This window comes from Platalea leucorodia (genome assembly GCF_965183815.1).
Source record: "Platalea leucorodia genome assembly, chromosome: 3".
Classification (NCBI taxonomy): Eukaryota; Metazoa; Chordata; class Aves; order Pelecaniformes; family Threskiornithidae; genus Platalea; species Platalea leucorodia.
The window spans coordinates 57,547,126-57,574,232 of record NC_138825.1 but is presented as its reverse complement, the minus strand read 5'-3'; the positions used below and the strand labels follow the sequence as shown (position 1 = coordinate 57,574,232).

Sequence of the window (27,107 nt, the reverse complement as noted above, 5' to 3'; positions counted from 1 at the left end):
AACACGTGTACATCAGCATTGATTAAAATGTGAGCAATGAACCAGCTCATTGAGCATCACGCACATGAAGACACACATAAAATGTTATACTTTAGAAGTTTAGAAATGAGCCCTAGGAGCAGTCACCATGTCACTGCATTCATCATGTTGTGGCTTTTGTGGTCATTTATTTATTTTTTCATTTGTGGCTGCTTCCAAAATTGACCACTGTAGACTTAAAGGATAGAATCGTGTTGTGTTGCCTTGCCGGGTAGAAATAGAGAAGCTTGAGCAAGTTGCCCACTAATTCCTTCCACTCATTTCAAAGATGCATATGGTGCTATGAAAGTTGCTAAATATAAATGATTTGTTTTCATGAACTGACGTAAGAAAGAATACTAAGGTAAGATAGTAAGAATGGTGACAAAATCTTTGTAATAATAAAGTTATAAAGTTACCTTCATAATAAAAAAGTTATATAATGGATGAGAAGGATTTTTCTAGTGCTTTATCTTTTCAGATAATCAGAAATTTCCCAGTAAAGTTTACTTACAGTAGAAAGGCAGCTATATATTTCAGCAGAAAAATCTTATGACAGTGTTAATCAGTGAAGGAGTAAAATGAGCAAGAGCAGCTTGCTTTCTAATAAACAAATTCAGTGTCAGTTAATTACATGTCTCTGAAAATGAAAAAAACAGATTAAAAGCTCCAATAACTCAAATAAGGAAAATCCAGTGAAGATGCTGTTGCACCATGAGCTGATACCAAAATGCAAGTTTTAGAACCTGTGATTTACAGGGCAAAATTGAGCAAAATGATGACATCCTTCATTTAGCAGATCTTTGAAAGAGATAAAAGCGCTGGAGTTATAATAATCTAAAAAACTGACAGATGAAGGTTTCTTCAATGTGGTTAATGTTGAAATGAACTGCACGTACTAAACAACAAGCGGAAGAACATTCCAAAATGCAGTGGTTTACTTACAAAATGCTTAGGTTCACACTCACATGAGATTAAAACTAAAGAAGCTATGAAACTGCCGGTGCTGATCATGATGAATGCCCAGGGAGACTTCAGGAAAAAAGGTTGGTTAAAATAAAAATCTAGAGAATAGTGAATTAGAACCTTAAATGTAAGTTAAAAATATTTTGTAGTCAGTGAAAGACTCAGCAAAACTAATTTGGAAATGTTTTGTTTTAAAAATTAGCCAGTGTTGAGAGAAACATTTTCTCACAGGAAGGTCACCTGCAAAGTACCAGAAAAAACATGTGAACAGGAACTCTAGAAAGCAAAGAATTATATTAATCTAGTCTTTGGAAAAAAGTTTAACACTTCAATGAAGTGGGGTGTTTTGGGGAGGGAAGGTTGGGTGTTAAGACTGTTTTTAAATTCATCCCTAATAATCTATGTACAGTCTTTCATCAGGGTTTCCTAGCATCTCTTAATGGTGAAATGTGGCTAGTCTGAACTGAGGCATCTATGCACTATTTTTAGATTGCTATCACGTAATGAAAATGTAAAACAAACTCCAAGTGCCTGTTAGTGGAAATATTGGTTCTATGTATTGAAATAGATTAAACCAAGACCATAAATACAAGAAAGTGACAGATCTAGCACTTCTGTAAGTTAACGGTTGCCCAGGTTGTTTGTTTTGTACTGAAGCTCCTCTAAAAACAACGGGGCAGGGAGGAACAACTATAAAAATGTTAACTTTTAAAAGGCTGAGGAATTTCACAATGTATAATATTTCAGCAATAGATAACAGTCCTTTAATGCAATTTATTTTAATATATAGCAAAATCAGGCACTTCATCTCTGCTGCAGTACTGAATGAGAATCCTCTGGGGCTAAAACTTCTCATGCTTACCCGGAGATATAGTTGATTAAAATTTAGCACATTCTTTTAAAACTTATTTTCCAGATGCATAATGCAGAGCAATTGAATTGAAAAAGCTGAAGTGTTGACACAAAGCCTTGGAGGTCACAGCTGATCCTGTGATTCAAGTCTTCAGCACTGGGTCACTGTTAAATGTCTCTCTATCTCCTTGGTCACAACCTGCTTAATCATTCTCTCTCCTTCCTTATGAAAACTCATTGAGGGTGCAACAGCCCTTGTTAAATACCTTTTGAAATCTAAACACACCCTTTGCCCCTACATCCTAACAACAAAGCTTGAGTACTTTTCATTAGCTAATTTTCGTAAAAGAGGGCATGAGACATTAGGGCCCTTATAGGGGGGAACAAAATCTGTTACGTGTAAGAACATCTGGAGTGACACTATCAGCATTAAAGCCCTACCAAAAAGAAACTGCCATGTTCTTTACTCCAAAAAGTAGTTGGAAAGATGGGGAAAGGGATTGATTTCCCCTCTTTTAAAAGCAAGGCCTTTATTCTGGAAATGATGATTAAGAAGTCTCAGAAGCACAGCTTTTCTCTTGGCCTTGAGAGAGGACTAGCTGAGGGCTGGAGAGTAGCTGCAGACAAGGCAAAATGAGAAGTTGCCTGCACTGATGCAATTTTTCACTGTGACTTAGAAAGATCGCTTGTGGTCAGAGTAAAAAATTCTGAAACTGCAGTACTAAATGGTGTGCTAAGCTGTTACCTATTCCTTGTTGGCTCTTGGACATTGTAAACACTTTCATCATTAAATTTTTCAAGTTTTCCAATTATTGCCTTTGCAGAAGTACCTCATCTGACACTTTTGGACAGTTTGATGTGCTGTCCATTCTTCAATCTTCTATTTCTCTGGAGAGACTGACTTTTTCAGGCATCCTCAGTAAATATGTGTGATCAAGCTGTCTGTAAAATACATTCTTAGCTACTGCCTCGCTTTAAAAATATTGGTGGTGGTCTGTGAGTAGCACCTTAATTGTTAAAATATCCGTACACCAAGCAGATAACCTAAGTCTCTTCATTCTTGGCGGACGTACCGAAGAACCGTATCTGTGCAGCTGCTGGGTGATGGGGTGTTTTCTGGGACAGGTGGGCATTCTGTGCTCCCTAGGTTTGGTCAGAAAGAGAGCCTAAGAGGTGACTGTGCCCGGGGAGTGACCTGGTTTCAATGCTCTTCCAGAGCTTGTTTGGTTTTGTTCACATATGGTATTAGATAACGTATTGAAATGACATTGGGAAATAAAGATTCTGCTCCAAATTAGGGTCCTAATTATACTCTGAGCTCTGGTGCCTCAGAAGTAGCCTTGTTTAGTACCTAACTTTTATACACCTATACAGAATTGGAGAATGGTTGAGGTTGGAAGGGACCTCTGGAGGTCATCTGGTCCAACCCCCTTCCCAAGTGGGGCCACCTACAGCCAATTGTCCAGGACCATGTCCGGGTGGCTTTTGAATATCTCCAAAGATGGGGGCTTCACGACCTCCCTGGGCAAGCTGTCCCAGTGGTCAGTCACCCTCACAGTAAAAAAGTCTTTCCTGATGTTCAGAGGGAACCTCCTGTGTTTCAGTTTGTGCCCGTTGCCTCTGGTGCTGTCACTGGGCACCACTGGAAAGAGCTTGGCTCTGTTTTCTTTGCACCCTCCCTTCAGGTATTTATACACATTTATACTCTTACATTTGCAGGACAGCAAGTGGTCTGTGGTCTGTTTGGTAGACACAGCTCTGTAAACTGTCAGGTGAAAAGCACTTAGTTTTCTCTCAGGCACATGGCTCAGCATGCTGAATTTTCCTCCCCATCATACAGGGTCAGGAAAGAAGTAGTCTGAGAAATTTGCAGTCATTGGAGGAGGATTTTCCTAGTACACTTTTCAGTAGATTTTGAGCAATTTTCTATGCAAATATTGTGATAACTCTTGAGAGCTGCCTGAAAGGAGGTTTGGTCCAACCTAACAGAAATCAGTGGAAAATCTCCTACTGATTTCACTGGAAGCAAAATTGTGCCTTAAAGTTTTCACCAGGGGCATTTACAAATTCAAAACGATTGAGGAAACTGGACAACAGCTGCTGCGTCGCGTGGTCTGGAGCACAGTTTACTATGTGGGGCTAAGTGAGAAGGAAGGTTGCAGCATTTTTCACCTTCCAAATAGATGTGGTGGTAACTGTCATACATGGTTTCAGTTTGAAATAATCCTTGTCATCAAGTCTGCTTTCCTGACTTAAATATAGATACTGTGCATGTTTCCTTAATTTTACGTTTTCTGTAGATCTTTTTAATTGTCACCTGCAATAGTTGAAGAAATCCCCATACATTAGGTATAGAAGTTCTAGTGAGAAACATTTCCACCCTGAATTTTCAATGGTAATTTGAACACTTACCCATTTTCCTCAGCACTTTTGGTCCCTTTTCCCACTATATTTTATAAGTGAGTTGAGAGTACCTGTTTGAAGGCTTACTATAAGCTAGTGCTTCATACTCTTTCTTAGATCACTGACTAGTCCTTCAGCATATTCCTTTTTGGTTCTTCTGTTGCCTTCTCTGTGCTAGTGTTCATTAGGTTGATATTCTTTGCCACCTACAGTACCGTAATCCACTGTCTGTTGTGATGGGTTTTCCCCATGTGTAGTTGTGATGATGCTAGAACAACACTCCCACTTGTTGCACTCCCCTCCCAGGCTTTCCGTGTCTGTCCACAGTTGCCTCCTGCGCCTCCTAGCTAATATGAACATGAAAAAAATGCATCCACAATCTTCATGATAGTGAAGCTCCAAACCATACTTAGTGTACTATTATTAAATATTTAATCTACTGTGTTGCTCAGAGGTTTCCTGGTGGTTTTGGCTTTGTGGGTTTTATTTTAATGGACATATGCAATGGGGCAGTATGTGGGGGATATTCTTATGCAGCATCTTGCGTTTTGAAGGTGCAATAATGTGCTTTGTGCTTTTAGGACATTGCTTATTACCAAGCCTTATCTGCTGAACAGTTGGCCTTATCTGCTGAACAGTTGCAGACAGAAGCTGCTAAAATTCAACCCAGCACTTCAGCCATTCAGGAGTTTTACGAACCAGGCTTGGAATCAGCTGCTAGTGCCAAATTGGATGATTTGCAGCGTTCTTGGGAAACGCTGAAAAATGTGGTAAGTCTTCATCTGGAGGGTTCAAAATAATCAGCTAGCTTGTGAGGAATAAAATGCAAAGAACTGGCTCAGCTAATATTGTTCTCTGCAGTTCTTGGTTTTCAGGTGGTAACAAGAATTTTTGGTTGTGATATATTACACTGGCTTTGTTCTTTGTTTGAAAGCCTGTGCAGGATGGACCTCCATTAAGAAAAATTAAAAGTCATTAAGGCTGATAGTTGCCTTCAGAAATATTGGCTATTGTCAGACAATACTCCACAACCTAACAGGGAAATCCACTCTTGCTGGATGAGTTGGCAAAAAAGGCCCAAGAATCCAGTTTCTCCAAATACTGAGTCAACTTAACACACTTCTACATATTAGTGCAGCATAATCACTCAGTGATGTATGAAAATGGTCAAAGTTTTGATCACATGCTATAAGTTTTAATTCTTTGCAGAGGCACGGTAGCTGTTATGGGGTATTAAGAGCTGTGCATCTAGTAAATTGTGCACATCCAAATGTTTGAGTGCATAATATGTAAAATAAGGCATGAGACTGTGCTTAGGTTTTCCCTGCTTATTAAGTCCATTTTTTTTCAGTCACAGAACCTAGGATTTTACTGATGATGTTTAAACAGATAAATATTTTTGATATGGATATTTTGCTTTATAATTTATACTTTTGATAATTGGGATGTATGAAGCAGAAGAAAGAGCAAATCCTGTGTCAGAGGTCAGAATTTATACCTTCCATTCCTCTTCAGATCAGTGAAAAGCAGCGCACCCTCTATGAAGCTCTTGAGCGTCAACAGAAATATCAGGACACACTCCAGTCTATATCCACAAAAATGGAGACCACTGAGATCAAATTAAATGAGAGTCTGGAACCAGCCAAAAGCCCGGAGAGCCAGATGGCTGAACATCAGGTAAAAACCTATATGTGAAAAATAGAGGGAGAGCATACATTATCTGTATATCTTTAGTTCCCTTTTTTTAGATAATGGCATTCTTCATGACTGGATGCCTCAAAAACATGCTTTAGTTGTATGAACCTTCTCTGTTGACGGTATGTCTTGCCTTTCTGGACTTCCCGCTGCTCTAAAGATGGTGTAATGGGTATTCTTTTAATAAGGAGCTTTTTAAAAAAGTAGAATAGATCATAAGAGTTTGTCCAATCGAAATTTTCAGCAAAATCTTTTGTCAAAGATTGTGTTCAGTGACACCAACACATACTGTTCGTCAGCATCAGTGCTACTAGCATATATTGGACTATTTATAATGTTCCCAAATTTACTAAGAACATAACCAATAATGATGCATTGTAAATTGATCTAAATAAAATCTTTGCCTTGTTAAACAAAACTAACAAACCAAATCACACAAAAAATTCCCTCCCAAGGGAAGTCTTGAGAAATGATGCTCTGAATAATAAGAGAATACTTTATCACGTAACCAGTCCAACATATGTTCAAGTTGTAGTCATCTAAGCCTTTTATCTGATAGCTTGAAACTATCCGGTGGGGCCAGTTCTCATTTCAGTAGGAACTCCATGACCTGAAAAGGATAACGTTTGGCTTTTGTAGCACTGTGTGATGTCCTGTGCATCCAATGTGTATATACTATCAGACATGAAAGTAAAGTATCTGCTCTAAGGTATTGGTAATGCAGCATCCTTTTGTAGGTGTCTTGGAAACTGATTTATAGGATAAGAATGATAATAGGCACTTCTTTTACATCATGGAGTTAATCTCTGCATGTTTACATATATTGCTGGATGCTCTTTGTCCAGTTAGTAAGTTTCAGACTGGAAGCTAACTCATGCCCTTATTTCTCTCTCACAAACACACACTCACTGACTTGTTCATTATCTTCACTCTATCTACTAGAATACCCTCCAGAAAATTTGTTGGAAGAATAAATCTTTATGTATAATATTTCCAAAATAATTTCTTCTTGTGATATGTTTGAAATTCAAAATAAGTAATTAAATCCGTATTTCAGTTATCAGATGCCTGCTCCTAGCTTAAGCATCTAAAAGCAGGACTCAGTCCTTCTGAATTCTGACTCTACCAAACCAGCAGTGATATATTGCACTACTGTGTTCCTCATACTCCCTTGGGACAGTTATCTTGAATTTTATATTAAGGTTATGCCTCCTGAGATACTTTCTTCTCACTGATAAATGAAGCAAATACTTTCTCTGCTCTCATTTCTAAATAGGCTTTGATGGATGAGATTTTAATGTTACAAGAAGAAATCACTGAGCTTCAGACATCGTTAGCCCAGGAGCTGGTTTCAGAACCACTGGATACAGAAGCTGCTGATCAACTGGCATTGCAATCCACTCTCACGGTCTTGGCAGAACGAATGGCCACAATTCGAATGAAGGCATCAGGAAAACGACAACTATTAGAGGTACAAGAAAAAAACTCTAAGAGTGGGTCTTTTGGATCACATTCCAGACTTTGGGAGCCACTTTTGGCAGACCTGTACTTTCAACAAAGTCCTTAGTCACCATTGAATGCTGATAATCAAAAAAGTAATTTTCAGTTCTGCTCATTTCTCACAATTCCTTTCACTAATAAATTATTGTTCATTTTTAGTGAGCCCCCCGTCTTAATGCTAGGTGATAAGTAACCAGAAGGAACTTGGAAACACAATGCAGGGGTCATATTTTATTTTTTATATATATATATATATTTTTTTTTTTTTTTTTTTTTTTTTTTTTTTTAATATCCACATTGATGTTTTCTCACTAGGTTCCCTTGGTATTCCTTGTCCTCCACAGAGGTAATGAAATGCAGGTATTAAAAGTCATGTTATCTACTGTAAACTTTTGAGGAGTCACCTGTCCCAACTGGGAGACAAGAGAAGGGGGAAAGCTTAAAACAAGAAATAATACCTCTTCCAAACCATTGCATTGTTGTCTGCACTCATCTTCCTAGTGATCTGCATGTAAACTTTCGTCATGGAAGATGCACCCCTTTATTTCCTTGTCTACCAGCTTTACCAAAAATCCTTTAATAGTAAGGCAATTTTAAAAAAGTCCTTTACATATAGGAATGTTGCTGTGTATATTATACAGGTGAGACAATGCAGTCATGCTAAAGCTGGCTACGGTTTGGCTACTTTGAACACTGCGGGGCAGCTTTACTGCTGTACTGCTAAGAACTGCAGCAGTGAATTCATAAACACAGCAACTGCTGCCTTCATAATTTCCAGCATCAATCGATTCTGAGAGACTGAGTGAGAATTGGTTCTGTGGATCTACCTGGGTTACACAGGAGTCCCAGGCTGCGTGAGCTCATTATTTCTGTGCAGTCACCTGAGACAGTGAACAGGTCCTAGAAAATATCTTTGTTTTTCTTAAAAACTTGCACAAAGTTTTACTTCTCCTAAGAAAAATGTCTTTTACCTAAAAATAAGGAGCTGGAAGTACAATAAGGATCTTACTCTTTATAGCTTGCACCCCATACAGGATCTTACAAACTTCTTGATAGTACTTAGGAGGAGATGCTGACTAATAATTTCAAGATAAAGCATGAGTCAAATATACTACTCTTAACTATGGTTAGGATTCTGACAGTTACTTTGATACAATAGCACAGGTATCCGCCAATAATCCTGGCTAAGAAATATGTATGGTATACAGACAATATTCAGTAATTTAACTTGTGCACTTTATAGCTCTGATTTCACAGATAAAATCTTCCAGAACACTGCAGGGATGTAAATGTGTTTTACACATTTTCAAACAGATAGAACAGGTAATGAAAACATTTTGCTGTTGAGGGTGTGGATTGGTAATATTGTTCTTTCTGTGGACCTGATTTAATAACTAGAGCGTGAGAACTGTTCAGCTCTGGATTATTTGAGACACTTAAAAACTATCACTATTCTTTAAATTATTCTAATATGCAATTACTAATTTTCCCATTAAAAATAAGCATTCAGAAAAACTGTGCAAACTCTTCCCTGTGTGAGGGATTGATTTGCCCTGCACATACAGATCTGAATTTCCTTACAGAAGTGTGGTAGGTTGACCCTGGCCAGCAGCCAAACACCCACCCTCACACCCCTCTCGCATGGGATGGGGAAAAAATAGAAGGCAGGCAAAAGGACTCATGATCGAGATAATGACAGCTTGATAGGGTAAGGAAAAGCTGTGCATGCAAGCAAAGGAAAGTAAGGAACTTATTCACTACTTCCCCACCAGTAGGCAGATGTTTAGCCACTTTCCTGGAAAGCAGGTTCTCAGCATGTGTAACAGTTGCTTGGGAAGGCAAATGCCATAACCACAAATGCTCCCTCCTTCCCCTGCTTTCCCTGAGCTTTTATTGCTGAGCATGATCTCATATGGTAGGAAATATCCCTTTGGTCAATTCAGATCAGCTGTCCTGGCTTTGTCCTCTCCCAACCTTTTGCCCACCCCCAGCCTACTGGCCTTTGTGAGGGGCAGTTGGAAAGAAAGCCTTAATGCTGTGCAAGCACTATTCAGCAGTAGCCAAAACATTGCTGTGTTATCACCACAGTTTTAGCCACAGTTGCAAAGCATAGCACCGTACAGGCTGTGAGGAAGTTAACTCCATCTCAGCTAGATCCCATACAATCTTCTCCCCTTGTTCCATACCATTTGCAGCATGCTTAGGTTCAACATTATCTGATACATCTAAGTATCCTCTGACCATCCCATTCTATCCGTCCCTTACCCCCCAGGTCCCCTCTGCTCTCTCTAGAGCTCTGTATCTCTCTTGTACTGGGGAGCCCAGTACTGGACACAGTACTCCAGGTGTGGACTCACCAGTGTTAAGTAGAGGGGAAGGATCACCTCCCTCAGCCTGCGGCCAGCACTCCTCCTAATGCAGCCCAGGATATCTTCAGCCTTCTTTGCCACAAGGACCCATTGCTGGCTCATGTTCAACTTGGTGTCCACCAGGACCCCCAGGTCCTTTTCTGCCAAGCTGCTTTTCAGCTGGGCGGCCTCCAGCATATACTGGTGCCTGGGGTTGTTCCTCCCCAGGTGCAGGACTTTGCACTTCCCGTTGTTCAACTTCTTGAGGTTCCTGTCAGCCCATTTCTTGAGCCTGTCAGGGTCCATCTGGATGGCACCACAACCTGTGGTCAATGTCCTTCCACACCCCATGGCACAGGGATCCTCTGAGAGGCCAAACAAGGTAGACAGCTCTTCAGTCTTCTCTCTACCCACAGTGGCTACACCAAACGCCCACCAGTACTCTGTTGGGTCCTTGAAGTACCCCTCTTGTGCCTCTCTTGAGAGACAATAAGGCTATCTAACAGCCTGCTGCTGCCAAAAAAGGCAAAGCTGCTCTCCTTCCCTGCAGCCCACTCCCAGCTCTGTATCCCCATGCATCTTTCTCCCTAAGCAAACAGTGCTGTGCGAGTTGAGCAAACTGAATCAATGTGGGGGAAACCCAAAGGAGAGCAGGAAGAGGAGGCAGAAAAGACCTCACATTTAGAAGGCTGTAATAGCAGAGATCTACTGAAGGAAGTAGAAATACAGTGAGTGAACTGAAACAGAATTTCAGTCACCAGAAAAGCATGCTTATCGATTGAAAGCAATAATATTTTGTAAAGGTTGCCAACTTATGAAAGAGAGGGCTTATCATGGCTTAAAAATACTATCTAGAAGTTGTGAGAGACAGAGAGGGAAAATTTTTTACAAGTGACTGTTGTGGTGTATTTCTTTTAAAAAGTAAAATATAATTTATACCTCTAGGAAAAACTGAACGAGCAGCTGGAAGAACAGCGGCAAGAGCAGGCTCTTCAAAGGTACCGTTGTGAAGCTGATGAGCTTGACCACTGGCTACTCAACACCCGAGCCACACTGGACACCACTCTGGTTACTACTGAGGAACCTATGGACATGGAAGCACAGCTGGTAGACTGTCAGGTAAAATTATCAGTCCTGTAATGTTCAGATGAACAGGATGGACATAGCTTTATCTGAATGAAGAGGAAAATATGGAAGATTAATGTTACGACCATTATTGAGTGGGATGAGCCAGCATATTAGTGGGGAAGAAGTTTCTGAACTCCTTAGCACCTCATATATGCTCAGTTAGCTTCATCAATGATTTGTGAAATAAAACATAGCCTGTTCTTCATTTCTTACTAAAGATTGCAAACAGTGCTTTAGAAAGCGAATGTAAACATAGCAGTAGGAAAACAAGATATCCTGACTGCAAGAACATGTGAAGCTCTGCAACTTTCAGAGGCCATTTTGTTTTGCTTTAAAGGGCTTGTATTCACTTTATTTGCTGTTTTTCCTCCGCTCAAGCTAGAGTTGTTGCACAGCTCACTTGAAAGGTATGAAAACACCTGCAGTGTACTTTCCTACTCCTTTTCCAGCTGAAGAACACACTCCCACTAGCAGTGGCGACTGGGACAGTGTTGTGTTTTCCTCAGGAGTAATGCTGACGCACATTGAAAAATAAAGTATAATCATCAGTAGTTACTATTTTTATGAATTTAATATTAATCAACCCACAATACCAAAACAACTGAGGAAAAACATTTTTCTGCAATAGGAGTAATTGCATACTTTTATTAACAAGACTTGGATCAGTCATAATATCCCATTTCTCTAATTAGTGGGAGTTTTCCATTTTTAAATGGGAGTTTAGAACTGTATGATCATTATAATTAAAATTGCAAGGTAGACAAAAGACAGATGCACAAAAGATCCCTTTTCATATTAAAGAATGAGGATCTCAACTATTTTAGGGTAAATGGGAGTTAAGTTTCATATAAGTCTGATGAATTAAACACCTAGTTAAATTTCCACCGGCACCACTTCATTATTGGAATTTTCAGTCTGCTCAGTCTCAAGTGTTCTTTCATCACCCGTCCTTGGGAGATGTTTGTTGTTTATAGATAAACCCTGTGAACTTAAACAAAGCAGTAATTTTTTTAATATAATCTCTAGGAAACTCAAAATTAAAAAGAACAGTTAACTTTGTGGAGAAGGTAACGCTGCTGTTCTTTTGCTGGTTCTTAAAATCTTAATACAGTAAGTTTTACATAAAGTCCTATATTTTTTCCACTTTCTAGAGACTCTGCCCATCTTACCCTGCACGCATTCCTTCAGCAGCAATATTTGTAAGTTTATACTTGGTGATTGTTCTGGAAACAAAAACATTTGATGTCAGGCTAGGTTTTTGAGCAAGAATTGTATGAGCTTTGAGTTTGGAAGATCAAAATATGCACTATGTCTGTAATACATGAATGTTAATGCAATGTCAGGAAAGTAGCTTTTGAGAATAAACGTGCCAGAGATTTGTCACTTTAAGTCTCTCTTTAGACTAAAGAGGATTATACAGAAATCCTTAAGTCCATCATGCACCAATCAGAAAGAGCAAATAGTGAGAAGAGAAGCTTATCAACACAGCCAGAGCAACACATAGGAGGAGGTAGGAAGCATTTCACTAAATGTACATGACAGAAGAGGAAAGAAGTAACTCTAGCTGCATGCTCTGTTTCTTGTCATTATGGATGTCAGTCTAGCATCTTAGCCACCCTTACCTTTAATGTGCAAATAAAGAGCATCTCCTCTACAACAAATCCTTTGTTTCAAATAACTTTTTAATTTCCTATTTTGAAAAAGGTTGCAAACAGAAATGGCAAATGCAAACATTTGCAAGCATATTCCAAAGGACTCTGAGAGGGACTGGAAAGCAAAGCAATGATAATCTGACTTGCCCTTAGCTTGGCTACGGCTGAGGTAGGCCACAGGTCGTCTTGCCAGAAAGCCTGACAGATGCTGGAAAATGTATGAATTTGGTTCTTTGTTTTTGCTGCTGCAGAACATGCTGGTTGAAATAGAGCAGAAGGTGGTAGCCTTGTCAGAGTTGTCTGTGCACAACGAAAACTTGCTTATGGAGGGGAAGGCTCACACCAAGGACGAGGCAGAGCAGCTGGCTGTGAAGCTCAGGACGCTGAAGGGCAGCCTTCTGGAGCTGCAGAGAGTGCTCTATGACAAACAGATCAACATTCAGGTAAGTGGCTCTTTCCAGCTGGCTTCACGGTGGGCAGGAGGTTGGGGGATTTCATAGCAATTTTATGCAACTGGGAAAAGGAGTAAAAATACTTTACTGATTTAGTTTGAGCTGTTCATCTTTAGTTAGTAAATGGAATTACACTCCAAAATGAAGAACTGCGTAGCAAGCTTTAGCTTGTCATTTTCAAGTTAACAGCGCCTCTTCATGGCGAAACTATCCTAACCTCACTGGCTTCACTGAAAGGGCAATAATAAAGTAGATAGATCATTAGCTTCGTCTGGATATACTCTATTCCTGTTCCCAGTCCCTTTAGATTGCATGTGCTCTGGAGCAGGATCTCTCCCCCAACAAAAGAGCAATCCTAAATACATGCTTTCCTCCATACAGCGTGCGCAATGCAATGGACAGATAACATCAAGATGATGAAACATTTTTAAATATGGCTAATACTTAGAGGCATCATTACACTAAACAAAATATTATATAAACAAAGATACATTTAACCTCAGTGTTGTCCTAGGTTTCTATTCCTAGCAGCATTGGTCTGCTTATTGCCACTAGTTCATTTTATTTAACAGTTGTTTTTGATCATTCTTTAGGTTAAACTAGCATGTGGAGAATCGAATACATACAAGAAACCCAACCATGTAATGTGACTGACTGAGTTGGAATTTGCTTGCCCTGCTGTGACTCCCTCCCCTGCCTTTTGTTTTACTTCTTTTCTGGGCTTTGCTGTGCAAATTAAACATGATAAGCTTCAAAGATTTCTAGCTTGTAATGCAGATTAAAGTCTACTGAGAGGTTAGCTTGAAAAGTCACTTGACCTGCTAAGAACTATTTTTAGTCCAAAGCAACTGGATAACTATAAAACTTAACATAGCTTCACAAAAAAAAAACCCAACAAACAAACACACAAAAAAAAGGAAAAAAAACCAGGTATTTATTCTTGTTACCTCTAAGATGAAGTAACTTTAATGTTATTCTTGCATATTAAACCTCATGATTAGGCAAATGAAAAGCATTATCAACAGCATGTAGGCATATAATACTATATTCTGATATATTACTTGTGAAAAAGCATTACAGACTTTGTTGTTTCATTTTAAAATGTGCATGCTGTGATTTAGTTTACTTAAACTTTTAAAACAGATTTTTGCAATGCTTTTCTAATATCAAAAATAACAACAAAATGATTTCCAGACGTAGAATAAGAATCATTTAAGATGCTACATGCATGCAAGACTTAAGTTTCTTTATAAATTGCAAACTTTTTTTGGACTTCATTTCTGGATCATGGAAGAAAATAAGTGTAGGCAGTATATCATCTTCAAATTTTCACTGAGGAATTTTTTTCAAATGAGAAATTGTATAATGTCTTTTTCCAAACAATCAGGCATAAAGTATTTCTTTTGGACTGAGGCTCAGGGCATCAGATGCCCAAAAATGCACTAACTCTATCTTCTGCCATTATTAACCCTGAGAAACGTTACGTGCTAACAGCACTGTTGCTCATGCATGTAAGAAACTCAGACTTATACATGTCTCTAGATGTACTGATAACCTTCTAATTCCAGACTACATTGATTCCAAATGTAGCATTTTTCAAGCATGTTGAAAGATATACAAAACATTGCCTTTTTACAGTTATCTACTAACTTCTGTGACTTACGAGCAATAAAAATAAATAGAATCCTTATAAAACAAAGAAGTAGAATGGATTCTGCAGTAAAAAAAACCAAAAACAAAACCAAACCAAAACAAAAAGTGTTTCTTTACTTTTTATTACAAAGTATGTGTGTGGGAGGGATGACTTCAGTTCCACAAGACAAATATGCCTGATATAAGTTTGTATAATTCTGAACTCCTTTGAGAGACCAATTTTATCACCATTTTCTTCAGGGATTTTCCTATTTTTTCTGTGCTGGAGTGGATAGTCCCCAAGAATGACAGCTTCAAGCATTTATTTCCCTGGCTATTTAAAGGAAATACAGTTCTTTCAGAGAGAATTCAGATGAAAATGCAAGTGTGTTTTTCAAATTCATATTCTTTGATTTGAGAGCAATAAAATCTGGTTCACAAATAATGTTGATCTAAAAAGTATGCAAAATAGCATACTTGCAAAAGCTCATTGCATCCATAAATGCCACAATCCCTTTTACACTCTTTGCTGTTGCAGGAACTGTGGGACTACTAGTTATTTGTCTTAGTATAACTCCAAAATTGTAGCTTCTCAACCCTCTTCCCAGAGAAGAGGAGACTCAAAAATCTAACTGAAATCAGACTGCCCGAATGCAATGAAGAACTAGACACTATTCCCTAAAGGAATTTACAAGTTGAACGGCTATTGTCCCTCAAGCATATAAAATGAAGCAGATTTTTTTTTTTTTATGATTTACAGAAAGACTGTCTTTTTTCTCATTCTTAATAGAAAAATTCAAGTTCTAGACCCTCTTTATCCCTCACATAATAGTTTCTTTGCCTAATCTGATATTCTGTAATGACGTTGTTCACACTCCAACCATGTCAGCTTTTCTAGAAACTTGTTCCTACAAAGTAAAGTATTACAGTTTACCTGCAAACTGAATCCTTGGTGAAACAAAGCTATTTCATAGAACAAGGACTAATGGTTCTTTCTAGCTCTAGATACCTGCTTGCTTGTTTTGCTCGTTTTGCTTCTCTTACAGTTTATATCCTCTAACACTAATCAGTCCTTTCAACTCCAGTATACTCATCATCCCCCAAAACTGAAATCTTACACCTAACTTCTACTATTTAGCAAAACTCTGCTGTTTCAGTGCCTGATACCAAGGTGGAAAGTGGAATGTGTTTTCGTTTTGGAGAGCCTGCTGTAAAGTCTGAACCATTTGATGTTCTTCCTCTATTTAGAATAAGAGTTGAATCATGGGCAAAATCTGAATCCTACAAAAATGAGGTATATAAACAAAATGGGAGAGGAACTAATCCCCAGCTTTAGCTCTTGAAGCTTAAAAAAAAAAAAGTGCAAACTCTACAGTCATCATGTGCATGCAAGTAACATTAAATAAATCCAGAGAGGTGTGTAGATCTAAGTAGCCAGACCTAAACAAGTCTGTTTTTACCATTAGACCTGGTGTGTTAAAATCCCTGCATTTGAATACAGTGACCGCTAAAATAATTTAAATTTACAGCCAACATGGATTTCAGAAGTCAAGAAGTTGATAAAGCAGTTTTTGGAACTATTAAGGCATTTGCTCTTTTTTGCTTTGCTTGCGCAGAAGGCACATTTAATCACTCATGTTGGGAAAACATACTGATAGGAGTATGAAGTGAAGGGACTGTTGCTTTTGCTGTTCTATTATAACATTCTGGGGTTTGGTCTCTCTTACTGTCTTTACTGTTCATGTCATATAATCTGCTGTTAACTGACTGTGTTTCTGCCAACCACAAATAGAGTTATGTACTTATTGATAAATAAATTTTGACCAGAATGACAACTAGCATTCTCTCATTTTCAGTTACAGAAAGAATTGGCTTTAATTAGACTAAAAACCTGGCAAAGTCAATCCATTGATTCCCTGCATTGCCAGTTAGAGCTGCACCCTCCATTACAGACCAATGCTGTTTTTTAGGAGAAGCAGAACAGTCTTCAGAAACACATCAGTCCATGGTCTCTGATCTCTGGTGTCTTATTCTGCTAAGTACAGTGGTGCATGTTTATTTTTACATTTTTATGGATGCTTTCTTGCTAGTAACCGATGACCAGTAGAAGTCAGAAATCTAGTCATTACTCACTTCAAAATTTATGTAAGCCAGCAGCTTGAGAGGTGGAAGGTGGCATGTGGTTTTGAGTTGATGAGCTGGACCTGCCAGCTCTCTAGCAATATAAGAGAGTTTGTAAAATATTTATTTCTCTTAAAGCAGGGATCATTACAAGAAAAGGAGGAGAGTGATCTGGACTTTGTTTCCTCACAAAGCCCCAGTGTCCAAGAATGGCTGGCACAAGCAAGAACTACTCGTTCACAGCAGCAGCAGAGCACTCTGCAGCAACAGAAAGTTGGTGTTTTGGATTTCTTTTACTCCCATCTTTACATTGTGCTTAACACTGTAGCTGAGCCACTTTTGTTAATATTTCCACTGAAATCTTTGTTTTTACACTGTTTCCTAGTCAGTGCTCTTGTAATGATGCATCTGAGCTTACTATTTTATATCTGTAACAGCCAGGCAGACTAGACTTCCTAGATGACCACGGTCAACTCACTTAATCACTCTATACTTGCATTTTCCATTCGTAAAATTAAATTGAATTAACCCTTAAAATTACTGTAAGGAGATGATGGTATTTGTTCAAAATGGCAATCAGCATTGTCTTTATAGAAGCAAAGATACACACATTGCAAGGTGTGTTGTGTTGCCTGATACACAGACATCCTCACTAGGTCAGGTTCCAAAAACTGCATTGCATTAGTCAGTTAGTTCAACAATCCAGTTTATATACCAAATATTTCTGTGTCCCTGGGTGGAGATTTTGTACTGCTTTTGGTGCTCAAGCAAGCCATATCAGAAATAGCTCAGTTATCTTTGCATGACAGTTATGCAATGTAGACATGTCCTTCCAAGGCAAAAGCAATCTGTTTGAGGTTTGTTTTGGGTTTTGTAACTTGCTGTGCTAGGAGCTGGAACAAGAGCTAGAAGAGCAGAAGAATCTGCTTCGGTCAGTAGCATGCCGTGGAGAAGAAATCCTAACACAGCAAGGTGCTCCAGAAGGCCTATGTATAAGGTGTGCTTTCATGTGTTCTTCTGCAAAGTAAATTTCTATGACTCTGTGCTTTGTCATCCTTATGTTTACACCCCTCTTCTGCATATTATCCACTAATTTTTGTTTTATCAATTTTATACAGCACCTAGGATACTGGAGTCCTCGTTTATAATTCAGGAGTCTGATAATACAGTTACACAAGCTGTTTTGTGCTAATAGATCATCTTTAGCATTTAGAAATTCCTTTTATTCTTATTATCAAGCATCACACTAAAGTTACAAATGAGTAGGATTCATTAGACAAGCAGTGGATCAGTTACTATAGCTCTATGGTCCAGCATTGGTGTGTGAATCATAGCTGATCTCTAAAACATTGTAGTCTGCCATTGTAACCAGATCTTCCCAGATGAAATACTCATTGCTTAATTTTATTTTTGCTGCAGTAGTGAATATTTTTCTTTTTGAAGCCTTGTATATTTCAAATTTCATCTCTGGTCTATATTTTCTTGCACATTTGTCCATTTTGGGGAAGCAGATGTCTATAAAAGCCTCGGCTCTGGCTGGGAGAGACTTCTGCCCTAGCAAAGGCAGAAGAAAATAACTGTCTACTGCTCATGCGGACCTTGAGGGAGACGGAAGGGCCAGGTCTTGGGAAGAGGAAACCAGGGTCAACATTATCAGCTTGAGAATCAAGGAGCAGGCAATCCTTCATTTAAAATACTTCATTGATGTATCTCAGTAGTAGTGAGCACCTTTGTGGCTTTTCCAGCATGCCAAAGTCTAGAACATGAAGGTAGTTCATGAGACAGCAGAACCATAAGGAATGTAAGCTGTACTCAGTAAGTTCTTTTCCTCAGCATTTGTGTTAATTCAATGTGTTTTTTTATTATAATGTCAGAAAGTACTTATCTCCTTCTTTTTGAGTCTTCCTTCTGTCACAACATGTTATACTATAGAAACAAACAAACAAAAAAAATCAAACAGAAAATTCTGAACTTCATTCACTGTTTGCCAAAGCTAAACTCATATGCTTGTCCTGCATTAAAATATCAGGGTATATCTGGCATTTTGAGAGTGGAGGTGAGGAAGGGGCCAGACAAAATATTTTTATTTATTTTGTGCTTTGAAGTAAAGCTTGTTTAAAGGTTACATTTCAATGTAGTATATATTCAGTTTGGTTTGGGTGTTCTTACTTAGTATGGGTACTTGCAAGTCTAAACAGTTTCTTCAAAAGTACATTTTATCCCATCAGTCAAGAACTTCTTGCAGTTACAAACCAGCCTTTGTCTTACTATCTGGGAAAAAAAAAAAAAAAAAACAAAAAAAAACACCAAAACAACAAGTAAAACTTTAAAAAGTAGCAATTTAAATGTAGAATTTCCTAATTGAAAGAGGAAACAAACACCTTATGATGTTATAACTTTTGTATTTGTTAAACCTTTATGCATCTTGCCATTCAGTGAGAAGCCTGATACACTCTCTGAGGAATTAGGCTTGGAAGGTGAGAAGCCATCACCTGAAGAACAGATGAAGATGAAATGGGAAAGCCTGAACCAGGAATTCAATACCAAGCAGAGACTGCTCCAGAAAGCTTTGGAACAAGAACAGCTGGTAGCTATTTTTAATTTCTCTTTGCGTTTTCTCTATGAAAGCAGTTGTCACCACACGAGGTACAGTATGTGCATAGCAGATGTATTAAGGTGATGTAGTTAATGCAAAGAATATGGAACAATTTATTTTTGTGACATCTTTAAAAACTATTAAATCAACTAAATTGGGAACAGTCCAAGATCTATATTAGCATACATCCTACATTTTCTTTTTAATAGATCCAGGCCCACTATTCTTTATATAATACTACATTAAAATCAGCTTCCAAAGTTCTAAATATGTTTATTCATTTCACAGTAATTAATTTTTTTTTTTGGTAAAAACAAGTCATTGCTAATTCTGGCCACAGATATTTATTCTGCACTTCTAGTGAACCTCCTGTTGAGCAATCTTTTGTTCAAGATATTAATGACAGAACAGTTGTGGGAGGGCCATGAGCATTATTTGGCGATATCCTCAGTCAGCAGAAGAATCTGTATAGCTGAATTTTGTGCCCTATGTATGTGGCAGAAGCACTAATTAGTACTTCTCTCTCAGCAGCTTTATAGCAGACCAAGCAGACTGCTACCTGGAATGCCTTTGTATAAGGAGGAAGGACAGGATGAGGATAAATCCTCAGTGTCACCAGTATTGGTTGAATTGAATCAGGCCTTTGAAGATATGTCATCTGAGGTAACATTTCAATTGTCTTTACGTCTGTCTTCCAGCAGAGCCACATTTACGATGAGAACTCCTCTAGCTCCCACCTGGAAATCCAGCCCTTTCCCAAATATTAGATGTTAGAAAGAGTATCTTGTACTTCTGCTCTCGACTTCTCTGGTTCCTTTTGCCCAGGCTGGATGGGTGGAGGAGAGCCTGCATCTTGAACAGAAGCTGTATGATGGTGTCACAGCCACTTCCTTGTGGCTAGATGGTGTGGAAGAACAGGTCTTTGTTGCTACAGCTCTGTTGCCAGAGGAGGAAACAGAAACATACCTCTGTAAGCAAGAGGTAAGGAATCCATGAATAAGACTTCCTTTAAATTGCCAATAAGGCTGCATTTTATGTAGTGTTTAGAAAGAAAATATTAGAGTCCTAGATAAGTGACATGTTGCTGTCATAATCTGTGTAATTGCAGTATTCTGCACCTGTTTAGAAGTAACTTTATTCACTGTGTAGAGAATTGTGGCGGGTTGACCCTGGCTGGATGCCAGGTGCCCACCAAAGCCGCTCTGTCACTCCCCCTCCTAAGCTGGACAGAGGAGAGAAAATATAACAAAAGGCTTGTGGGTTGAGGTAAGGACAGGGAGATCACTGGGCAATTACCATCACGGGCAAAACAGACTCAACTTGGGGAAATCAGTTTAATTTATTACCAGTCAAATCAGAGTAGGATAATGAGAAATAATAACTAAATCTTAAAACACCTTCCTCCCACCCCTCCCTTCTTCCCAGGCTCAGCTTCACTCCTGATTTTCTCTACCTCCTCCCCCCCAGCAGCACAGGGGAATGGGAGTTGTGGTCAGTTCATCACATGTTGTCTCTGCCGCTCCTTCTTCCCTGGGAGGAGGACTCCTCACACTCTTCCCCTGCTCCAGCGTGGGGTCCCTCCCATGGGAGACAGTCCTCCATAAACTTCTCCAACATGGGTCCTTCCCACAGGGTGCAATTCTCCATGAACTGTTCCAGCATGGGCCCCTTCCAAGGGGTGCAGTCCTTCAGGAACAGACTGCTCCAGCGTGGGTCCCCTGTGGGGTCACAAGTCCTGCCAGCAAACCTGCTCCAGCCTGGGCTCCTCTCTCCATGGGTCCACAGGTCCTGCCAGGAGCCTGCTCCAGCGTGGGCTCTCCCACGGGATCACAGTCTCCTTCGGGCATCCACCTGCTCTGGCGTGGGGTCCTCCACAGGCTGCAGGTGGATATCTGCCCCACCATTAACCTCCATGGGCTGCAGGGAGGCAGTCTGCCTCACCGTGGTCTTCACCATGGGCTGCAGGGGAATCTCTGCTCCGGTGCCTGGAGCACCTCTTCCCCTTCCTTCTTCACTGACCTTGGTGTCTGCAGGGCTGTTCCTCTCATATATTCTCACTCCTCTCTCTGGCTGTAGTTGCAGAGGGGTTTTTTTCCTTTCTTAAATACGTTATCCCAGAGGCGCTACCACCACTGCTGACGGGCTCAGCGTTGGCCAGTGGTGGGTCTGTCTTGGAGCCGGCTGGCATTGGCTCTGTTGGACATGGGGAAAGCTTCTAGCAGCATCTCACAGAAGCTACTCCTGTAGCCCACCTGCTACCAAAACCTTGCCACACAAACCCAATAAAAGAATGCTGCAGAAAGCAGCACCTGACCTGAATTTTGCCTCATCAGAAGAGAGTTAAACATAGAGTCTTTCTTCTATTTAACTTCTTTGCTAAGTATTAGCAAACACCACAGTGCTGAAATTGAAATGAAGTGAAAAAGAGGCAGGAGTGCTCTGGGGTGTGAAAACAGTACAAATTCATCAACATGAAAAGGAGAGGGAGGGAGGGAGGGAAAAAGACTTTTTTCAGCAGCTACATGGATTTCTGCTTCACGAAGCCCTTATTCAGGCAGGTTTATTTTGTTTCAGCACTTGTTTTCCTCAGAGCAGTCTGGGATTTTTTTATTATCAGAAATACTGTAGCTGCATAACTTTGTCTAGTGTGTGTATATTAACAATGTAAAAAAGTCACTGCATCAGTGCAAAATTGGCAATGATTATAGCAATATGTTTGCCTGTTTTCTAGAATGTCTGATTGTCACTTTGTTTTATTTTCTACAAAATCAGTCTCTTGCCAAAGAAATCAAAGAGATAACAGAAGAAATGGATAAGAACAAGAATCTGTTTGCTCAGATATTTCCTGAGAATGGTGATAATAGGGATATTATAGAAGACACTTTGGATTGTCTCCTGAGAAGACTGACCTTGCTGGAGTCAGTAGTAAACCAGAGATGCCACCAGATGAAAGGAAGGCTCCAGCAAATAATGACTTTCAAGGTATGATGCCTATCTGAAGGAGTTAACAGGGGTACATGTCAAATGAGGATATAAAGGATGTGATTCTCAGAGCAACGAGAAATTTTGGTACCAAATCAAGAGAACAAGTCTGCACAGGTTTTTACTGAAAATCAAACTTATTCTTAGGCTATGCAAAACTTGGCACCCAAATCATGATCCAAAATTTAAACTCTCTGCTAGAAGCCTTCCACAACTCATGCAATTATTGTAGAAGTGATCATTCATCCCACAATTTCTCATCCTGCTGGCATTGCAATAAATTGAAGTTGTTGACTACTGTTCTCAAAGGAGAAAAAGTAACTTTAGAGATCCACTCTACACATTTTATAATTTCATAAATGATAGAGTACACTGTTTTTATTGTGATAAAATAGAAAACATAATACTGATTCCCACCTTTCTGATCACCTTTAAACCATCCCATTATTCTATTAGAGCTTGTATCTCAAGCTGTCTGTATTGAGCAAAGCAGAAAAAATGGAGAGAAGTGGAGAAAAGTTAAGTTTTAGAAATCTTTTCGGAGTTCAGAAATTATTTCAGACCTTGCTTGGTCTCTACTGTCCCTCCTATTCTTATCATATAAAGCCTCCAGTATGGTTTAGTTTTAATGAAAAAACATAAATTCCAGCAAAAAAAAAAAAAGGAAAATAGATTGCTGGTGTCTTTAGATTAGGATCATTGTTTCATACGTTGTTACTACAGGATTTCTTTCCAAACTCCATAACCTTTCCTCTGCAGTAGATAGGAAAAAAACAATTTCACCAATTTTCAATGAAAGGCCTTCCTTTGCTGAAGAAAGGAGACAAGCTGATTAGAATTCTGTGCTTTATTGTTATACCAGAGATATTTAATATTTAGAAGAATTACTGTATGCAAAAAAAATAAATAAGAAACACACTCCTATGTAATGCTAAAAGTCTTAGAGAAATGTGCTGATTTTCTATTTTACCAATATTATGAGTTTTGTTGGGATGAATGCCTGAAGAAAAAATTTGCTTGTAGCTTGGCAAAATTGTTAAGTAATATGTATGTGTCTACTCCGATAAGGTACTCTAAAAGTTGTAATGTGTAGTTAGCCCTGTAATGTGTTGAAGCCTTGTTTACTTTTTCATTATATTTGCTGAAGTTTGTAATGAAAAAAGCTTGCCTTAAAAAGTAAAACCTAGCTTGTTTACAAGCATATGTGATTGAATAAACTACACAAGAATAATGTATTTTTGTTAAGTGAAGCTAACTGACCCTTGCTAAATAATTATCTAATTGGAAGGCAAAAGCAGAAGTGTGTTCACAGGTTATGTTTTGAATAGAAGTTGGTTTAGCTTTTTGCTCATACGTATATTCAGTTATGGATTTTCAGCAATGTTGCATGTCTTGCATTGGATAATTATGGTGCTTCCAATGTTGAATAGTTTTTAGGCCTTAGTGCTGCTGTTGCAATATTGTAATGCTTTGAACTTTTTGGAACATAAAATATTTTTCAGTTGGTTTGTGCTGTGATTGGCTGTAATTTGTGGTGGTTGTTGTCTCCTGTAGAATGATCTGAAGCTCCTGTTTACATCGGTGGCTGATAACAAATATTTAGTTCTACAGAAACTAGAAGAGGCTGTTGAGAGACCAGAAACAGAACAAATGCAGGTATTACCAAATGTCTATTACTTGTGTAGGGGGAAGGGAAGAGAGAAAGTTTCTATTCAAGGTATAACTGGATTCTAGAGAATAGCTGTTTTTTATGGGAGAATATATTTGTTCACATAAAGTGTGTGAAAATGAGTACTTCCAAGAGTGCGCTACACGTATTTATAAATTAAACAAACAAACACAAAGTGTCTTTCTTATCTCCCCAGGTGACCTAGTTATGCACATACTGGGCACTATTTGAAAGAAAGAAAAGTTCAATGAACCAAAAAATGTCTAAAGTTTGGCTAAATTGTTTGGCTATTACACGTTATTAAAAACCAAAGGCGCTGTCTTCTGCACTGGTTTATAGTAATATCTTGACTGTTATTCATTTTAATTTAAGGCAATAATTGTTTTTTCTTTATCAGGAATTGCCTGATAAATAAGTAATTAATATTATGAAAAAATACATCCTGTTTCCTTGTTTCTGTTTTGCCAGTGAGAAAAGTGAATGAAGTACATTAAGGGCTACTTTCTTGTTACCCAATAGCTACTATTGTCTGGTTCCAGCAGGTGACTGAGAGGAAGAGACTTATCCTTCAGCTAAACAGAAATGCTGGCCTTTATATATCTGATAATCAAATTTTGAAGGAATTTTAATTCATGTATGAGTAAGAGAGCTGGCAGTCCATGTCTTTCTTTCCTGTCTTCCATGATGCGAAAGATTGGTAAAAATTTAGCTCCTATATGATTAATTTAACTACCAAATAGGAAAATGACATGGTGACAAAAACAACTGAATTGATTTTTTTTCTGAACATCTACCTTGACTGATAAACCATTCAAATTTAAATGCATTGCTGTTTGTTCAAGATGTGATTGGGAAAGTAGAAATAAGACCCTTAGTCAGCTAGGTAACTTAGCTCCATGGAGTGTAAGTTTAGTGACTGTATTATGCATACTTCGCATTAACAGGAGTCAGGAGTTCTATTCACATATATAGTTTAAGCATTTGGATATGCAGTTTCCAAGAAAGGGCCTTAACAACGGACTTTAACTACGGGAGTCCACCTTGTGCTTTAAACTTTGTTATAGCTGGCATGCATTAATGCAGCAGAGACTCCTAGGTTGAAAGACCTTGTTTCTTGTATCTTCCATTGAAAAAAGTCAAATTATCACCTGCATACACTTGTAAATACCAACCTGTGTGCTTTCAGTTGTCATTTTCCAAGTGTGAAAGGGGATGTACAAGTCCTTTTCCTTGACAGTAATTTTGGCCCTATCCTAGTCCTGTAAGGGAACTGTGCACAGCTCTTTGCTGTCATGCATGTCTTTTGCTGTGATGGTTATTTGCTTGGTGGTCAGATATGACAGTGTCCTGGTTTTGGCTGAGATAGAGTTAATTGGTTTTTTCTCCTAGTAGCTGGTATAGTGCTCTATCCCAACTGAAACCAGGACAGACAGGAATGAGTGTTAATAAAAAGAATGCTTTAAAAGAAGGTGTTAGAACAACTAATAGGCCTTTTGTGCCTGTACCATATAATTAAAAGCATGGAACTTCACAGCATAAAATAGTGTATGATACTAAAACAGTTTGTTATTAAAAAAATATTAAAAAAATAATAATGCCATACTGTCTTTAACATGAAGAAACAAGCTGGGCTCTCCCAAATTTGAATTAATGCTTTTTCTTTATAGTATCCTTTAGAATTTTAGCAGACTGAGGAACTGATTAATACTTCAGGCAGAAAACAGAAAAGAATATTACTGTATGGTAGCTACAGTACTGTTATTAAACCTTCAAACTAAATGATGTAATTTTCAAATACAGGTCATACTGCAGGCAGAAGAAGGTTTGAAGGAACTAGATGCTGGAATCAATGAATTAAAGAAGCATGTAGACAAGCTACAAATTGACCAACCTTCTGTGCAAGAGCTGTCTAAGATCCAGGTATGGTTCTTAAGTTCCATCCTAGACCTGTCTGGTGATACCAAAGGTATGCTGTTTTTTATTGTTCATGAGGAAGTTTAGGAAAGCATATTTAAAAGCATTTCAGTGTGTATAAAAGATCATTTTCTTCCTGATTCACCTGGTTTTTCTACTTTTGCAATTTCAAATTTTCTAGCATCTCTATTATTAGTAGTGTTAATCATAAAAACACACAAAAACATGTTTTCTTTCAGCTGTCATTGAGTCCCTATTCAAACAGATAAAGTTAAGCATGTAAACATAGATGTCTGCTGAAGGTTGAGCCCTGTTCTCACCAGTGCCTTATGAACTGGGGTCTAGTTCTCTTTCATATCCATCATTAAAAAAAAAAAAAAAAGGAGGGAGGTGAAGGGGGATAGATAGCTAAGTGTAACCTGAAACTGGAAATGTTCTGCTTTTACTAGAACACCTCTCATGTTCCTGCATACTTTCACTTAGACTTGATTTTGAACCCACCTAAGTAGTAGGACTCTTATCTTAAGGCTCTCTGAAGTAGATACATGTGGGCAATTGATCCAGAACTTTTATAAGGCTGTTGAAACTCCTTTGTGAGCAGTTTGGTGCTAAGGCAGGGGAATGCTTAAGGAAGGATCAAGGAGGTTTACAACTGAATTTTACCGTTTATAATGACATAATAATAAATTGGAAGCAAAGAAAACAGCTGAAACTGAACCATAAACTTATTAAGCTGACAAAACAGCGATCTCCATTAAACATGAATGACAAAGAGTTTGTGCAAATGTGTCTTTTGCCCAGTTCTTTATCGTTTTGGTCTTAGAGCCTCCTGCTTTTTTTTGCTGTCAGATTATGTGTAGATATCTCCCTCCCCTTGATTTTGGTTTTTAGAAAAGCCTTCCCTTTGCATTTTTGACAGTTGTGCTTCTCACAATTGTCTCTTTAAATCTAGGAGAGTCAGCTATAGTCAGGATGGGTACTTTGCTGTAGCACTGGATGGTTGTAGAGATATTCTCGTTTATTAATTTGTGGATGTCTTGTCTTGATCAAAAGTATGGGCTTACCCTCACAGTCAGATGTATACTCTGAGAGTACAATTCTCAAAATGAGAACAAGAAAGTAATCTTGTTCAGGTGAAGAAAAGCATCTGTAGGTTATTCTCGCTTTTATGGTTGAGTT

The 27,107-nt window shown here is 38.6% G+C and overlaps 1 protein-coding gene across 2 annotated transcripts in view; it reads left to right on the top strand.

Annotated features, from left to right (window-relative positions):
- Positions 1-27,107, top strand: part of SYNE1 (spectrin repeat containing nuclear envelope protein 1) — a 310,346-nt gene that overhangs the window by 209,175 nt on the left and 74,064 nt on the right. For both annotated transcript variants that reach the window (XM_082306888.1, XM_082306887.1), the window contains 13 exons: positions 4,821-5,009; positions 5,755-5,916; positions 7,211-7,405; positions 10,728-10,901; positions 12,814-13,005; positions 16,906-17,040; positions 17,658-17,764; positions 19,204-19,354; positions 19,892-20,026; positions 20,189-20,344; positions 22,136-22,345; positions 23,900-24,001; positions 25,815-25,934. In XM_082306888.1, the coding sequence (XP_082163014.1) occupies positions 4,821-5,009; positions 5,755-5,916; positions 7,211-7,405; positions 10,728-10,901; positions 12,814-13,005; positions 16,906-17,040; positions 17,658-17,764; positions 19,204-19,354; positions 19,892-20,026; positions 20,189-20,344; positions 22,136-22,345; positions 23,900-24,001; positions 25,815-25,934 (2,028 nt within the window). The remainder of the gene's footprint in view (positions 1-4,820; positions 5,010-5,754; positions 5,917-7,210; positions 7,406-10,727; positions 10,902-12,813; positions 13,006-16,905; positions 17,041-17,657; positions 17,765-19,203; positions 19,355-19,891; positions 20,027-20,188; positions 20,345-22,135; positions 22,346-23,899; positions 24,002-25,814; positions 25,935-27,107) is intronic.